The sequence below is a fragment of the Malurus melanocephalus genome, unplaced genomic scaffold (assembly GCF_030028575.1).
Source record: "Malurus melanocephalus ecotype Western Australia unplaced genomic scaffold, MMel_1.1 scaffold_1004, whole genome shotgun sequence".
NCBI classification, from domain to species: Eukaryota; Metazoa; Chordata; class Aves; order Passeriformes; family Maluridae; genus Malurus; species Malurus melanocephalus.
In genome coordinates this window covers 99,649-118,981 of record NW_026624236.1, presented here as the reverse complement: position 1 = coordinate 118,981, position 19,333 = coordinate 99,649, and the positions used below count along the sequence as shown (strand labels likewise).

Sequence of the window (19,333 nt, the reverse complement as noted above, 5' to 3'; positions counted from 1 at the left end):
TGTTCAGGTTTTAGTCATACTCCAGAAAAATGTGAAGATTCCTTTCAACCATGGCTGGCTGGACTTCCTGTCAAGAATTTGAGTGATTTCAATAAAGAAACACAACTTTTGGCTTTCATGGCAAACATAAATAAAAAATTTAAATTAATTTTTTTTTTTTTAGTTCCCAAAGGGTTTCTTTAGCCGTTCCTTTTGAAATGAAGTTGCCAGTTTCTAAATTACTGTCAAAAGGCTTAGATTCCAAACTCATAAGCTTTACTGCAGATTTTCCTATTTGTAATGATGAAAATGCCACTTGAAACAGGACCACTACAGTGAAATCAACTCAGCTGTGAAACAGGACTGCAGTTAGAGCTTTATCTGCCTCCATCCTTACAATTATTTCAAATGAAAAAAGATGGAGTAAGCTATGTTACTATTTATAGTAAAAGTATAAAATATGATAAATTATAAATATGAGCACTTAGTAAATAGTAGGCAATAGAGAAAATACACTAATCTGGAGTTATGTCTTCACTAATATCTAGTAATTCACAGGTGGCATGTTACATCTGTGTGCTGTATTTTATTTGACATGTTCACAATCCTTTTAAAGTCAGTCACAAATCCAAACACAGTTAGCAGACAGGGTATTTAATAAAAACAGATTTATAAAACTATTACTCTGTGAAACAGCATTTCACCTATTAAATTTTTCTAATACAAAACCAGCTACTCAAATCAATAGAGAAAGAAAAACAATAAATAATGAAACTATGAGAAAATAATTGAGATGTTATAAAAGCTATAAATACATCAACCATTTCTGGTTGATTTCTGATGATATCAAAACACACTCTACACATTTTCCTTATTTTTTTCTTCACAAAACCTCTCCTGATATCTGCAGCTCCTAATCACTTATTCTATAAATACAGCTCAGTTGACTAAGGCTGAAATGTGCTAAGATGCAGTAATGTTTCAAATTCATACATGAAACAATTTGGAAGCTCCCCCCAGGCACTGGCGGCTGCGGCTCCCGCTGCTCTGCTACCCACAATCCCCCCATTTACCTGCTCGCTGGGCTGCCTCAGCCCTGGTCAGGAAGTGGTAAAGCTGATCCAGCTTATCAGGCTGCTCCTCCAGGGACTTCTCATGCCATATGGCTGACCCAGGCCCTGCAGCCTCCCTGAAGGCATTCCACTTCTGTATCAGAGTGAGGAGCTCAGAGAAGGACTTGTGATAACCCTGTCGCAGCATGTCTATGCAGATGTTCTTCTTGTATGAATTCCTGTAACTGGGAATAAGAAAGGTAGATTTTAAGCCTTTAAACCTGTATTCTGTTCTCCACCTTACCAAATAAGTGCAGATCACTGCAACAGCTTTCAAGAAGAGACCTCTGCAGTTCAGCAGCAGGGAGCAGGTATTATTTCCCCCGCTCAAAAACAGATCTACTAAAATATGATTGCAAATGCCATACCCTAGGGAAGCAAACACGGCAATAATGAATAAATACCTCTATATACATTGAAAACATGGTAAAAAAATACACTGGTATTCTTTAGCTGGTATTTGGTAAAAAAGGCTGACTGATGGGAAGCCCCCCGCCCCCCCATGTTTACATTAGTTCATGAAAACACAATGAACCCTTAGTTTGCTTTAAGACAATGCACAAGGAAAATTGAGGCATATTCTACATGTTAAAAACAATGTATATGTTATTATATATATGTTGGTAAATATATATGTTGTATATGCTATAGATATATGTTATACATATGTATGTTGTTATATATAGATGTCAAATAGTTTTGCTGTAGGACATGATGGCTTGGTTTAAAAATGTCAGACAAATGCCAGGCAGAAACATAATAATTAGATATTATTTTGCTTCAGTTTAACATATAACTTCAGCTGGTTTACAGATGCAAATATTTGATCATTTCTCCCTAATTTTACAAACAAATGGCGCATGATGAATTTTTATTGAAGTTATTGCCTTCATAAACTCAGATAAGATGTACATATAAAAAAGTTGTGGAATCAAATATTCTCAAGTGGTAAAACACCTTTTGGGGTATTTTTTTATGGAAATAATCAATATATTTCTTTTATATGGCACAAAACAATCATTGTGACCTATTCTGGAGAAAACTATGAGTCCAAGGGGACTGTAACACACAGGTACAGATGCAAAGGCTTGCAGGGAAGGATATCCAGTGTGGGAAAAACAAACCTTTACTCCAGTAAAATGGCAAGGACACAGATGTGTTACCTTCTTCTTGTATATTCCATTAAGTGTCCAAACTGCTAACAAAACTGTCCTTTTAGATTGAAATCAATTTAAATTCAAATTATCTCAGCTTTAAAATAAATATGGAATTCTGAAAACTGAGATGTACAATGTATGTTATAAATTCAGATGACACCATGTTAAATAATAGCTCAAAGAGATTAATACTTGGAGCCTAAAAAGAGCTACTGCAATTCTTTAACGATGATGATAAAATGGGATGATGTGGAAAACTTCTTAGCTTAATATCAATGAAATAGACAGCAATGTAAGATGTAGGAAGCAAATAATCTGCATTATTTCACATATGATATACTTAAAATAAAATCTCTTACTACACAGATGCACATTAATCCTTCACACATATTTTTCACATTTCAGTTATAGAACTGAGTATAAAAATATTAAATAATCCTGATATGATTTAGACTAGACAGTACTGAATTTGTGCTTAATATATAGATGTTTTTTGGGATTGAAAATCACACATTATTCACATCGACATGGGAAAAGATGTAACCATTCTGCACAAGAAAACATTTGTAATATGTATCTTAGAAAAATAAATGAGAAATATGTTTAAACATTTACATTTTAATTTGCCAGAATTTGCTATATTTTATACATACCAAACTCACAGCATCTAGCTTAAAAACACTATTATGTTAATTCAGTGAAATGTATTCTCTATTCTGTATATGGATTACATTCTTTTTCTTTCCTGTTTAAAAATCCTATCCAACTAAAAAAAACCCTGAAGAATACAGGTAAAAAAAACCTATCAACTTCCAAAGGCCTAGGACTCAATTCTACAGTAATAAAACTCTGGTGGAATAACAATCTGCATATCAGGCCTATTTATTTGCAATACCCAATGCCTATTTATTTATACAGTGTGATCTACATATGTTTGTATGTGTGCATGTATTAGATCATTAGGTGTACTGGAAGGAAACAAGGAAGTAGTGCTATAAGATCTCAGCAGTCACTACCCAAAATGTCATTGAGGCAATTTTTATCATTCACTGCATACTCACTGAGCACAGAACCAATATTCATAAAACCAGAAAATCTGTGTCCATACAACACATTTTCTGTAGACTGATCTATTTTACTTGAAGTCAAAGCATGTTTTCCCCATAAAAAAGCATTATTAGCAAACCAATACAGGAAAACAAAGAATTTAGTAAAAACATGACAGTTTTAAAAATCAGTGTCAAGAGTGTTTTAATAAATCCCATCCCAATTAATCATGACATTGAAATAATGCTGAAGTAATCCTAATGTGCAGAGCACATTTTTTTCTGAGGCAAAGAGGACTGATTTTAGCACACAATGAAGCTATCTACTGTATAATACTTCAAATCTGGTGGCACAAAAATAAAAGTAATCTCAGTTATAATATACAAAACACACAATAATAATACTGTTGTTTCCTGAAGTTTCCATAATATATAAGCTACAAGGGACTTCTCACACACAAACAATAAAACAGGGCAAGAGATTAATGGAATTATGGGGATAAATGGTATTTGTAACACCTAAGAGAACTCAACACTGCAATGAATTCTAAAATTGTTACAAGTAATCAAAGTGCTTCCAGATGAAAATTCCAGTGTCCTTTCCCCCCCCAACAAATAGCTCTTTTGAGCAGAGGCACGGTGTAGGTAACAACAGTAAACTTTTCATGATTTCTTGCGATGAATTATAAATCCTCAACCCTCAAAATCCTTTTCATCCTGCATTTTATGATTTCATGCATAGTGTAAAATCCAAGGTTAAGTAGAAGAACTCATGTTTTAGATAACTAAAGATTACCTGATTTCTAATGTCAATATCAAAATCTGATACCTAAGGTCCCTTCCAAATCAGGATATGCTATTTTTCCAGGATTTAGTTTATAAAATCTCACTGTTAACATTAGTGCTGTTTCTGCTACATTAATAAACAACCTTACACTAAACACTTTGAGCCTTACTACCTAATAAATTATGATTTATCATTAAATAACCGAGTTTGGTTTTCTGCATTCGTCCGCGCCGACTTCAGGCTTCCTTTGAACAATTATGTTACTTCCAGGAGCGAAATGAGAAAAGACTGCGTTTTCCTTTGCTTGGTGCGGAGCCGTTCAAAGGTTTAATGGTCTCTGGGGGCATCTACTGGACGTGTGGGAAACTGCAGGCAGGATGCGCGGATCCAGGGACACAACAAAGGGCTCCTTGGCCATACCTCGGCACAGGGCGAGGGGACACCAAGGCGCTCGCCTGGCCCTGCAAGCCACGAAACCGTGTCGAGCCAGAGCGAGCAGAAAGCTCGGTAATGTTAGCCGGGTTTCATTTTAAAACTGAATGAGAAGTGACTGCAAACCCAAAGTCCTCTCTTCCCTAGCGTGACCATGCGTGCCTGCCAGAAGAAAAAGGTTTCACATGGATTTTTTTAAAGGCAAACTATTTTTAATGAAATTTGGAAAATTTCCATGCATTTGTAGTTAAAAAAAGAGATACAAATTAGTATCTTTACTAATTTGTATCTTTAAAGCAGAATTGTTTGAGGCTTTTTAATTCATAAAACTCAACAGATGAGAACCACAACATTTATCACAGACACAGCTGATGCTGAGAATCTCCCGTTCCTCACCTGTGCACTCATTTGTGTCATTGCTGAAACCCCGTGATGTTGCTAAATGTTTATTTACACAGGCTGGGCAATGAGCTCCAGGTGGATCTGACCCTACACCAGCAGTTACTGTGATGCAGTGTTCTATCATAAAGTGCTGAAAAATTCTGTGAACTTCTGAGTCGCTATGTCATGATGGGGGTTGTGTGTCATAAGAGTTTTTAGCACCAAATAAATAACCACTCAAAGCTAAAGTAGCCATTTCCGTGGCACCATGGTACAGATGATGATTTTGTGCCGTGGAATATCACAAGAGTGGAAAGACCTACTTATTAAATGTGGATCTGTGAGTAGGAAAGATACTGCTGTTGTTAACACTGTGTTTTAATTTAAGTGTACCTGGATATTGCTATAGGAATTTAAATTTTTATTAAATTATACAGCTACTTCTGTACTTATATGGATTTCTTTTTGTATTATCATTGTTATTACAAAATGATCTAGAGTGATGCTGAGCAATCACGGGAACCAGATTCTAATCGGCCTTTACCAGTGCATAAATTACAAATAGTGAACCTTCAGTGAGGTTAATGAAATCACACTGTTGTTCCAGTCTCGAGGACTTTCCTATAGTATGGTGCTACACTTTTCCAAGACCCTTAAGCAATGATGGGAGATGAGTAGAACATCTCACAACATTGCCTTTAAATCCTTCACGGTAAGGCTATTTGCATTCTATTCTTTACACTGAAAGAGAGAAAAGGGAAAGTAAGAGGCCAAGAGGCAGGTTCTGGTGTCAGAAATAATCAAAATAGTCAGTATAGCATAAGCGAATCATTTATCAGAAGCTTAATTCTCCATGCCTCCTGTCTGATGTGGTCAATTACAGGCATGCAAAATAAGTCCACAAGTCTATAATTTTCAGATGGTAGATTTATATATATTTTTATATATATTTTTTTTTCATATCAGGTTTCATGTATTTAGATTTTCTAGGGCTTAATTAGTACTTCCAGTTAATTCCAGCTGCTGACTACAATACAAGTGTACTAATCCCATTTTGTAAAGCACAAAATGGCATGGATTAAACAACGATAGTATATGAAATATTAAAGTGTACTTCCAGTGTAAAATAATTACTCTACCAATTATTATAATGTTTCAAAACTGTATTCAAATAGGTTTCATCCACTTGGGGATTCCTTTGCAGTTGGCAAGCCAATCTCTGATATAAATGCCTCAGATAAGCATCACAAAATTATGAAAAAATAATAAAGATATTTTTGCTTAAGTTTATTTACACAAATTTCTTTTACTTCCCCCCATTCCCTGTCCATAAATCTACAAAAAAATTTAAAATTACATAAAGTATGTGAACACTTAGCTACTTTTTGCTTAACCTATATGCAAACACAGCATAAACATGAGGATACCAGAATTTCCTCCTTAAAATTTGAAACACATATGCATTAAATAAACAAAAATTTGAAACACATATGCATTAAACAGACTGCTCTGTCTAGGAGTTGGAAGAGGAATTATTTAATTATAACTGGGCAGCCAAAATACAAGAACAGTTTTGCAACACTGTTGGTGACCCAAAATAAGTCAAAGTATCTGCAGGGAATTGTTGAACACAGAAAGTGTTCATACAAATACCTCAGAAATGTGGAAGCTGAGGATTTGCCTTTAGCATCCAGGTTACACTGGTGTAAACTCCTGTACTCACACTGCTAATGTCTATACTGACACGTCCCCAGGCTGCAACCTACCAAAGGAAGGCACAGATAACCTAAAAATACATCTGTGTCCTGTGACATTCCAGTTCTGTGTGAAAATTTATCCATGTAAGTATTTTGGTAAGTCAAGCCCTGAGATGGTCCAGGCACTCAGCACATTTCACCACGTACTGCTACTGTTTAACTGCATCAGGGCACAGCCTCTTTAATCCTGGTTTAAAGACTGTCCATTTAAATACTTTTCTTTTAATGAAATATTTACTGGATGGTAATATGTTAAATTGTAGACTATAGCAATCTCATTAAAAAAAGATACAACAGTACAGTAAATGTCATTAAGCAGTAATAGACAGCTCACACTTCAGAATATTTTACCACTAAGGATAAGAATTAAATAATATTAGGGTGGGTGCGTGCTTTTAAATTCCAAATTACAAGCTTGAAATAGCTAATATCTTATTAAAAAATGAATAAAATCCACAAACCCAAAAATTTTATAAAAATTATTTTCTATTCTAATTATAAATTAAAAAAAAATACATATCAATTTTTACACATTGTGGGAGAGAAAAACATCACTTGGAACTGACTTGCAACAATACAGATTTTACAAAGAATAAAAGCTTTATGGAGCTATGTATCCAGAACTATTAATAGAAAGATGAAAATAAAGCATATATTAAAAAAGAGATGTAGGTACTTTATACCTATATATATATATATATATATATATATATATATATAGGTACAAGAACTTTCAGCATTAGAAACACAGTGTTTTTCATCTACTGCCTCAGTCACTGGATTGTTGTCAAACCACACTTTAACCTAAATCATGCAATCAAAGGGGGATGCATACCATGTCAGTAGGATCCCACAAAGAACACATATATTGAACTGACTTCCTTTTGTTCAAAGCTACATAAAATGAAAAATTAATCAATTATAAACATCAAAGGATGACACAGAAAAAGCATTTTAAAATGAATTTAAGTACTGTAATAATTAAGAATCCTCATTAACACAGAAAATGGAAATGTAAATTTAGCAATCAACTTTTGAAGCATTCTGTCCCTAAACAAAGATGCAATGAAAATATAAAAAACGAAGATAAAAGTTCTACCCTTATAAAAACGTTCATCATACAAAAGTACACACACCTGTGATTATTTCAAGCATAATCAGGAAAAAAAACATTATCTTCATTAAACTTTCTTCTTTTCTTCCTAAATGAATAATTTTCTTCAAAAAGAGTAATTCCAACCATATTTTATGGACTGCTATTTACCAAAATGAAGATTTTGCAACTTCCCTCTTTTATTTCAGAACTGACCTGATGGACTGAGAGCTAGAAATGGCTGAATTTGAAATCCCTTCCATTTGACTTGCATGATATGAAAGCAGTTGTTAAATTTCTCTGCAAGTTTCTTTTACAGTGTACAGGAGTGATAAACATAATTATTTACTTTCTGTATCTTCTCAAGCTGATGTGATGAAATATCACAAAACCCTATACAAGGCTATGCATTTATTGCAGTATTGATAGGAACAATTCCCACAGTATTTTTGCTTTTGTTTAGGGTATCTCTTATTCAAGTCCCCAGCTGAATTTACTCAGTAGGACAAACAGACCACATAAAGATTAAGAAGAAATGAAAAGTGAGGATTTTACACAATGCAGAAGGATTCACTGTGAAAATTACTAGGAAGTAATGACGGTACCAGGGCAGATTAGACAATCCTTCATTATCTCAGACTCCTTTTGTGTGTTAGAGATGCTTTACCTTTATAGAGTGTCTTAAAAATAGAAGTCAGTTGTGTATTGCTTGTACCTTATCTTCAGTACTAAATATTGTTGAACTATTGAGAAATGAAAGCACTAAAAAACCATAAGACCAAACTTAGTAAAAACAACAAGTTACATAAAAAAAGAAAAACTTCAGCTCACTGTGTTCTTCTTTATTAAAGTATGTCATGTATTTTATCTTTGCAAGAGTTTGATGAGTTTTTGCAAGTAAAATTCTGTTTCCTCTATACTTGCTAATAGTCATGAGAATCTGTAGTTTGCACCTTCCCATTAAAAATGTATTGTATTTTTTGAAATTATTCACCCCGCCTTTTATCCAGATCATGTCTTTGAAAGGAGGAAGTAGATAATAAATGGAATAATTCATGATTTCCCATTAAATATGAAACTTTCTTTTGCAGAGTTTAGAAAATGAAGTTCTACATAATGTACAGAAGTTGATTAGAACTTTTTTTAACCTTTTCAAGAAAAATCTTTCACATTACACAAATGCACAGAGAAGTTTCTTTAGCAAAGGCAAACCATTCGCTTCCTACATAGTTCTTTTCTTCAGATCACTGCCTAATTACACTAAATAATATGCTTATCAGGCCCAAAATTCATACAGATCATTCACTTGACCAAAAAGAATGTGTGCCTCTAAGTGCTAAAATCTCTTTTTGAAAGTTGTTTAATAAACATTGAATCCTGGTCACAGCAAGAGAGATTGTTAGGAATTATTCAGAATGAAAAAAATACATATTTAAATAATATTGTGAAAGAAATTTAAAATTTATCAACTAGCTCACTAAGTGACTTGTGCCATCTCCCTTTCCACAACCAGCAGGGAGTTTGGGATAGAGTGCCTTAATTTAAAATTTCTTTTACTATGAAAGGCTATATTTCTTTGGTTCTGATTTACCCTCTTCCGTAGTTTTTAGTATCTAAAAGTGAAGAAATACCCTCGTAAAATGTAAATGAGTTTACACAACATAAAATGTAAATGAGTTTCCACCAGTTTTCAACCAGAGTAATGTGAACAAGAGTGCCATAAGGTGCTTACAGGTCCTATCCAAAGACTGACATCAAGAAGAACAGCACAAGAACAGTCTTGCTAGGACTGAAAATGAAAGGGAAAGAAGTTGACTTCTTTTTCTGTTTGCTGCTGTCTTTCTTCAGCTGCCTTGATCTTGCCTCCCTCCCTCTATCTTCATCGCATTGCACACAGAAGAAATGGAAGCAGCTCACATCACCAGGACCTAATACTGTGCAACTAAGGGCTGAAATACAAGAGACAAGCAGAATCTGCCCCTACGCATTGTCTGTCTGCATCCCAAATTTCCTTTTCCAAGCTTACTAGTAATAGCGGCTGCACCTCCTCTTGCCTTGTCTCAATCCCATACCAACAAGATATTTCTCCTTATCCTTTTTCTTGGCAATGCCCCTCTTCTGTCCCTCAAGAGCCTCACTTAATAACACAGAAATGGTCAAATCCACTTAACAACACAAAATCCCCACACTTAAATTAAGCCCTTTCAAATTTCTGGTYGTGAAAAAGAAAACATGGCAATATGATGTCAGTGAAAATAGGTCTCAACCTATTTTTTAAGTGAAAGATTTCACAGGTCAACCAGGAAGTCACCATACTAATTTATGTGGTAGAGGTGACAGCTACTAAAAAGTATCAAATCCCCAGCCAGCTATTTGTGTTCAGCTTCCTTAAAGAACTGGTCCATCAATGCAAAAGACCAGAATGCAGACAGATAGGAAGCAAATAAATAAAAAAAAACCTGAGTACTGAAAGTCTCATAATTTAAATAACTTTTAAAAAGACAAGAAGGTGAAAAGAAGACCAGTCTAATAGTAGGACTTATTACTCCATCATGGCTAGGATGAAAATACAGAACAAAACACTCTTTATACTAGGTCTTCTCTCCATCAGACCATAAATCCCATTTTTCTCTCTCAGTGAACTTTCCAGATCATTCTGGCCTCTAATCAGGTGAGGAAGTTTTTCCATCTTTAGTCCTCGAGGACAGATAGGGTCAAATACTCAGAGATCAACTGGTAGAAGACATATGGATGTAGGAAAAAAATAATTTGTGTCCACAAACTCATCTAGCACTTAATCCCTCATAAATTTTCCCACATCTTTTTTTCTTAACTCTAGCTAGATGATGCTGAAAAAAAAAATGTTCATCATACAAAATGTTCATCATACATCTAGCTTCTTCTCTGAAAAGAGAAGAAACTTGGGGAGTGGAGAGAGTAGTAAATAATTTGTCTCTGACCGAAGAATAGAAAAATAAGCTTTTATCAGGTGGCATCAACGGAAGATTTAAAATGGATGCCAGGTGATTTCTGTTCTAAACTCGACAGCTTCCTGCCAAAATATTGCCTCATGAATCAGTCTCTAAGACCTCTACTTCATTCTTTCTACAGCTTTCACAACTCTATAGCCCTCCAGTGTGAGACTGAGTGGTAAAATGTACATGTATACATCTGAGCTCATTCATCCTGTGATCTCTCCATAAGCAATGGAAAGAAATAGGTGCTTCAAAAGTACTCACCATATTCTAAAGCACTTGTGTGAATCCTGAAGGATGGGCTCAACTAATCACACTACTTTCTCTTAATTATTTACATAGATTATATGGGATTATTAACGTGGATCAGTTAAACCTGAGTGAAAGCCCCTTTCTCTTTTTGCAGGGCACTCAMAAGAGCTATACTTTACTATATTCATCAGTCATCACTGCTAGAGCAGATATATTATGTTGCGCTTTGCAGTCTACAATCTGCAAAGTAGTTTAATGATCCATCTTCCCAGTATTGGCAGAGATGGCCAATAACTGCTCTGGGAGACACAGCCCACCTGAAAATAAAAGCCTTTGCCTTTTTCTGCTCCAGCTAACCTTAAAGTGGACCAGCCATGGGAGAATTCTAAGCAAAACAGCCCACTTTATCTCAAAAACATTTGACAGAATGTGTGTGAGATAATCTCATCTCCTGCCTGAAAGGAGTCATATCGGAGCTTGTCTTTACTGACACTGATTTATCAAGGCAAGCTTTCCATAACACACTGATCCACTGCTCATGAGACATTTAACACAAATACAAATTTTCTGTATACCTAGGTTAGCCTTAACCATCTCTGTATAATAATTTGGATTGCATTTGACCACCAGAGTCTTGAGGACAGTAGAACTCCATCATTCAACTCAAATGTATTTAAAATACATGTAGCAATATCACTAATATTGCTAATATTCTTTTTCTGTTTACAGCTAAGCAAAGCTGTTCCTCTCATCAAATACATTCCAAAGGCTCTCTTTCTAGTCTTCAGCTTTTTTTTTTTGATGACATGATCCTCTTGGACAATTTTTATTTGTATGAAGAGGAGAGAACTGTTTATTGATCTTTCTGGCCCTGACAAAAAGATCAGGAAACAAGAACAACAGTATCAAATTCTGGCCCATTTTAGGCTCTAAACTCATTTTAAGAGTCAATCCTGGAATCCATCTTTTGATAAAAAATGCTTTACTTCACAGTTCATTGTGAACTTTTTTGACTCCTAGCTCTGTCATAAGAACTATTTTTAATTTTTACTGCAATCTGATTTTGAGCTCTAATGACTTGGTGAGTCAGGACTAAGAACAGAAAGTATCAGGGAAAGTACACTGAGGGCCACTGGAGTCAGCCACCCTTGTCTTACAAAAGCCCAATTCCGTGGCAAGAAAGCACTCACATTCTGCATCAATGGAACTTCTACTTTTTTTCCATTTGCAGATCCTTGTGCCACATTTACTTCTTATTTCAAGTCAAAGTATTTGGGAAGCCAGAAAAACAAAATCAATGAAAAAACAAAGCAATATCCTGTTTTAATACCATTTAATCATTATCTTTAGCACTGTTTTTTCTCCCTCTTCTATCATATCAACCTGGGACAAAAAATTATTACAGTGAAACAAAATGAAAAACATCTCCTGACTTTTCCACAGAAAAAAAGATTATGAGAACACTTTAGCAAATTCTTCTCTTTTGCTGAAGTTCRGAACACAGTACAATATTTTACAATACAAGAATAACTGCAACCTTTTYYCTTCAATAGTTCATCTMAATTTTAAGGAATATTGTGAAGGAMAGAATTTTAGGGAAAARTTTTAAAAAATATTGCTTTTTTTCCATAAATGAGAGAGCACCTACACATTCCTTTATTCAGAAKGCAAGAAATTTGTTGTTTGCCCAACATACACTTTAAAAAAGGGTGTTTCGTATTAAATAGGAGTGTGGCTACAAGAATTTGTCTTGATTAAATAATCACTGGCATATTAAAGTAACCATATTAAAAAAAGTACAGATATTTAGTTGTCAGAAGAAAGAAATTCAGTGCTTTTATAAAGAATAATCTACTTCTGGAATGGAAACAATATTGAAAAAYTACACTGCATATTACAAACCATCTCTCATATTTTTAAAATAATAACTTCCGTTTTCTGTTGTTGCTGGCACATACTGAGCACTACGCTGATTTCAGAGAGATCATTTACAGACATGGCATTTCCTTACTTTATAAATTGGTTTTAGACTACATTTGATGCCTTTAGCTTTTTCTAACTCGACTAGTGTAGCACTAATATTACTATGTGGTTAGTTTGTTACCTTTTCTTTGCTCTCAAATGATTTTATCATTTAATGATGGTTATCATTCATAAGGTTATGGAAGAGCATTAGTAAATTATATAYAAAGAAACAAATGTAATAACTGCTGATCTATTATCAAAAGCTAAAATTTCAAGAAGAATTAAATGTACAGAACATGAATGCAACCATTTAAAACAGGYACTTTAAAAATCTCCATAGAAATAAACCAGAATACATATGGTATTTCAGTTAAGACTTCTAAGAGGTCCTGGTAACTTTGGAAAAGCAGCCTCTTAAAAAACTGTTAGTGAACTTCACTTTGTGTAAATACTGCAGAACAGATGATAAAATTTTCACTTCATTGTGGATTTCCTTGCTTTTCCTTTCCACAATGTCCAGACTCGGTTTGGATACAGAAACATCATATAGGAGAATTTTTAGGATTTTGTTGTTGTTGTTGTTTGTTTGTGGGTTTTTTGGGATTTTTTTAATAGCACTAAAAAGCTGATCTGATCAAATCAGAGCTGTAAAATGCACTTTGAAACCCTAAGGCCTTTCTAAAATAGCAGTACAGATCTCTTGTGTAATCACCTCAGAGAGAATGCCTGTGTCCCTGGCATGGTGTGTGTAAGTCCGCTGGGGCTGATGACTGAAACAGCTCCCTGGGAAGGCAACTTGGCCTGGGACAATTGTTGGAGCGTAATGACTAGAACAGCCAGTTCCACAGCTGGCATGGAACCTGGGTGACACAAAGGGAAGGTACTTAGTTCTGTGCTTGCTCCCTGAGGTCTGATCCTTCCAGTAATTTTCTGGATTTTAATGTCTAAGTTTCTAGGGAAGGTTTGCAGGCACATTYTTAGACTAAGAAGCAGAAAAGAAGCATGTTTTGCAAGAAACTAGCTGGTGAAATTCCTGTCTGACTGATAGAATGTTTTTATGCTGGAAGGGTGATCTTGCAATATTAATTGTTAAGGTACCTAGAGCCCTTGTATATGCATCCTTTTATTATTTAAATATTGAAATAAATAAATCAGCTCACTTAAGCAACCAGCAATCCAGTTTGTTAGAATTCTTTCATTAATTTTGATGGTGCTGAACTTCASATCTGTTAAAAGACTCCAGAAGAATAAGTCAGTCATAGTCTCTTGTAACTTCTAAATGTAAATACCTCAGCTGTAAGAAATCGAAAGTTATCTAGATTTCTTTCATTCACTGGGTTTTTAAATAACTAATAGGGTATTAAATGCTTCACCACAGAAGTCAGCACTTGGGTTTGGCTAAATAGTAATTCAAAATTACAAGAACGTGTATGTCGGTACACTAAGCTCCCACCCCAAAGGAGATATTCCACAAAGGCACAGAAAAAAAAGGAGAAGCCGGGGGAAAAAAGGCAGCACAATATAATTAATGACACAATCTTTACAATAATGTTACAMATCTGACCTAATTGGTAAATATACAAATTAGTAAAACCAAGGAGATAAATGCTTTGATATATTTAACATCAGGAGAAATGAACCATCATTATTTAATATCAACTTCAATTTTTAAATGCCAAGTTCCACTAAAAAGGGTAGGGCCTAGGGAACTTTAAATTTAAATGACTGTGATGACTGGAAACAAAGGAAACAATAAACTTATGGATGTTACAATGCCTCGAAAAAAGCCAACTTACGCAGCAGCTTCTTCTTTTGACACTCCTTTGATATTCTTCGCCAAATAATCATCTAAGCCATCTTTGTCTTTGATCAAGTGAATCCTAAATTTAAATGAAAAAAATTAAAAGAAACACTGCAAGGTGCTAACATAGACTTCTGCAGCATGTATAATATATTATCATTGCCAAGTAGAGCTAAATACTGCAATATTGACAAAGTAATATATCTGACATTCTATAAACAGATACAAATATCTTTTTAATTGTTTGGTCTGTAGCTATTTCAAATCTTTATTTATAAAAGAAAACAGRTGGTATTAACTTTCAGGGATCTGGTTATCTGATATTTCTGTCTAAACTAGAAGAWACTCTGTATTAGCTAAATCAATAATAGTTGATTAAACTACCCATATTTAAACTGTTTCCTAAACCATTTGTATTGTCAGCATGCACCGGAGTGGTCCAATCCATTTTGTATTTAGCTTCTTCAAAATTAAAAAAAAAGGCCAATCAAAAAAAGAATTCCCAAATCAAACCCATAATATTTTCCTTGGTGCAATGGTCCTGGCTTTGCACAGTTTGAGCAGCATAGTGCAAAAGGTAGTGCACTGAGGGGGTAATCCAATGGGCTTTAAAATAAAGGACACATTTCAGGATGCATGGATTTAAGTCTAAAATTTGAACTATGCATCTTTTCACCTTTTACTTCAGCCATCATATCTTTGCATCTCCACTCTGATACACCAAGATGCCTTGAAAGTGTAATATGCACTTAGTGACCATAAAGTATATTTAAATAGAATCTGATATCCTGACTGTAGAGGATGTTATCTTTATAAAAGTAATGTGAATTTATTTTTATTCTTCTGAAAAAGAGCATAAAGATTGTCTGGTTAATCATTCAAAGATAAAAGAAATTCAGCATTAGTGTTCCACATAAATCCATTACTTTTCTCTTTCTCTGTCTGTATTACACTGTTGCCTTTCATTACAGTGATAAGAGTAAATTCTTTTCATAATGTTAGCTAATATAAGCGTCATGCTCCTTATTGCTCTGAGAATACCAAAGACACTTCATGAAGTTCATTTAAATGAAAACAAAATAGATAAGCAAAGCAGAGATATTTTGACATATCATATTTAAAACAACGTAGCAGTGAAAACTTCSCTCACAAACAGTGTCTTTAAATTTGTTCCAGAATTTGCTGCAGCTGAGTGGCACCAGCAGAGGTTTGTGCTTCCAGGCTGCACTTAACACAATCCATAGGAGTTGCTGCTACTCTGGCTAAATGTACACCTTACAGATAATGCCATAAAATTCGTTTATTATCAACATCAAAAATTTCATACCAAAATAGTCATAACTTAGGAAGACACAATGTCTCTAGGATAATGAAAATAAGATAATTAATGTATATTTTAAACTGATGTAAAACATATTTCAAAATGCTATAGGTTTATATGAGGTAATAGAAAAACTGAAATACAGTATCTTTGGACAAATAAATACGAAGCATCAAGTAGACAAAAAAACCCTGGCTGACCTTTGTACTTTAAGACTGTAAAAAATAAATTTCTGCTCATCAGTAGCACATAGAGAACACCAAATATTTGGAACAGGGGAGAGAAAGTCAAACTCCCAAACTGAAACAGTGAACTACAACAGGCAAATTCTTACCAGCTTGCTGCAATTTAATCTATATAGCACTTAAAAACCATCCCAAAGTGAAACATAGGAAAGCCTGATGGCTTTCCATTATCTTTATTACAAGRTATTGTAATAAATATAAAAAGCAACAAAAAAAAAAAAAATCAGGGGAAAAGCCCTTAGAATTATATACAACTTAAAATGCCAGCTGCCTTATAGCCAAAGTATAAATTTCTGACTTCTTATTGGTAACACCCTCAAACTTAAAAAAAACTACAGCCGAGGGAAAGAAAATAAGCAAAACCTTGCAAACTAATTACTGTTTACATAAGTCCCATAATAATCTGTATTGGACTCATGCAACTATAAACATGGTTATCCATCATAAAGRATTAAATTTACTAAGAATAATAAATACTGGTGTCATCCTGGCTGTTATAAGCAATGATGTTAATGTAKCAATAACACAGACAATAACAATAAGACAGGCAGGTGATACTCAGGAAAAAACACACTAGGAAATTCYATCAACTCAAGAAAATCATTATTTAAAATGGCTTCTTATAGGCAATGAGAATAAAAACCATTAAAATTAATTAATTAATTAATCAACGTGAAGAAAAGAAACTGTGATTTGGAATGGACAYTATTTTTTCATACAGAATTGAGGTGAGGACAGCACTTGCTAAAAGACACTGTTTCTTTTCTTCCAGAAGTTTTCAGTTGCTTTTTTCAAGCTGTTTTATCCTTATTTCTCCAGTTTTCCATAATGACTCACTGTACTTGATAAAATGTATTTATTTTAAATCATTCAGTTTTCAAAGAGAAATCCATTTTAATCCAATGGATGCCTTTTTTTTTCCCTTTTAATTGTGGAACTTTTCCTAAGAGAGAATTTCTTTGCCTCTGATTTTTGTAGTTTTAAATATTGCAAAAGAGCAAACATAATCTGTCACCTCGGCATAGCTGACTGAAGCTGTTCACAGCAAAAATGATGCTTTGAAAGAGAAGAGGTACCTACCTTGCAAAGTCTAATGGGGGGCCAAGAGTCTGCTCTATGAACTTGGGATGCTCCCCTGGGCTTTGYAGAACTGCTTGAGGCAGCACATTCATTTTAACTAAAACAAATAAACAAAACCAACATTACATCAAACAACTCTGTTACAGCAATGCAATTTCCTTTTCTTCTTGCACTGCTTCCACTCCACTCTCTGTTAATTCCACTACATTAAAACCCAAATCCAGTTCCACATGAATCTCAGCATTACATCAGTGGGACATAACACAAAGGAATGGTCGTTATTGAACTTTCCATGGATTTCTCTTTTTCATTGAGGTGCTTTTGATTTGTACAGGGATTGATTCAGTATCCACACCCTGTGCTTCCTTGAGCTATTTAGGTCCAATTATTSATAATATTTTAAATGAATACACAATGTGGACAAATGATGGTATATACAGGGTGCAAAGCAATGACAGGCACTGTGTTAACATTCAGAATCCTACATAATCACAATAGCAACAATCTTTTGAAGGAAAAAATGTAAGTAATGCTACACTTACAACACAGGATGTTACTTATACAAAAGCCAAAAACCCCACAGTTATGTAGAATCGTCTAGCTTGTCATTTTGAAGTACATAAATGCTAATAGGACTTTTTTGTCATATAGAGCTACTGTGTTTTTTCCCCAAGTATTCAGTCTACACTTCCTACCATTAAAGTTTCAGCTGCCAGTTCCTTCATTTTGCATGTCTGTGATCTGAGAACGTTAGCAGCAGGAGCACCCTTACTTTTAAATTTGGTTTAATGTAGGTATTGCATGCCCTGCTGGTAGGCCTGAAGGCATAAACTTTTAATAGGGATGGAAAAACAGAATATAATAAGAAGGGGAAAAAGAATTTAACTATTTGCTACATTTAGCAAAAGGAAATTTATTTCTTGGGAGATAAGTATTAGATATGAGTCAATTTGTTGCTGAACGATCAGTATCAGACCAGTAGATATTTTATATATTAGCCTTTCCGGGATCAAAAGCCACTTCATTGAGGCAGTATTTTGCTGTGGTTATAGTGAAGTAATTTTTTAAATTGTGTTACTTAGAACTGAATAATAAGGAGAATTATAGTTTGAAAAGATGACAGGATATTTCTCTTCAGTCATTCTTTTAGGGTCTAGTACTAATGATAACATTTTTTACAGAAAGAAAAAAGGTATTATTTATAAATAAACTGATTTGCAGTCAGAGGCAGCAAAATTTAAGATAAATGCGTCRTGGAAAATAAAAAATCAATATAATAAAAACACCCAGGTTTTGCAATAAAAGATTATACTTCTCACGGAGAAAGACAGATTTCTATATAAAAACTATATAGAAAGGAAAATCCATTTTTAAGAAGATGCGATTCAGTGAGAAACAGTAATTCAACTTTGGAACAACGATATTGAAGACCACAGAAGATGCAAAACTTTCTACAAACTTCTTTGTTATGAGGTATTAAGCAGGGAAATGAACAAAGCCATACCTCATTGGCAGCCGATGGATTCAGCAAAGCTGGAGGGGTGACTGCAGCTATGGGGCAGAAAAGGGAAGGGGAAGCAGCTGAAAGGGGAAGCAGCTGGCTGGTGGAGACACTGCAACCATGAAAAGTTGTTATTTGGGGACTGCCACAAGGCACCTGGCTAGAGCATATGACAACTCCTTGGTGGCTCACACACTCCTCGTTCCCAATTCACAGAAATCAAGCCTGCGGGAAAACAGACAGTCAGGCAAACAGGTCTCACATGAGGCACATAGACAGACATTTTTCTCAGTATGTTTCAGCTTCACAGGGACTAAAATACTGCCCTGGCTCTTATTTCAAACACAAAGCTTGGGAGAAAAAAACACAACAAAACTGCTTCTCAATAATGCAAATTGAACTTTTACTTTAGAGGTGGGAGGTTGCTTTCAGAGTGAAATAGAGGGTGT

General features: G+C 34.6%; 1 protein-coding gene across 1 annotated transcript; it reads right to left on the bottom strand.

Moving 5' to 3' along the window:
* Positions 1–1,052: 1,052 nt before the first annotated feature.
* Positions 1,053–19,082, bottom strand: LOC130585924 (tetratricopeptide repeat protein 29-like; the record flags this gene model as incomplete). Its single annotated transcript, XM_057386604.1, has 4 exons — positions 18,888–19,082; positions 17,384–17,480; positions 14,733–14,816; positions 1,053–1,276 (listed from the first exon to the last, which is right to left on the bottom strand). Coding segments are annotated over exons 2-4 (400 nt in total), but the record flags the coding sequence as incomplete, so codon positions are not given.
* Between the last annotated feature and the right edge of the window lie 251 nt (positions 19,083–19,333).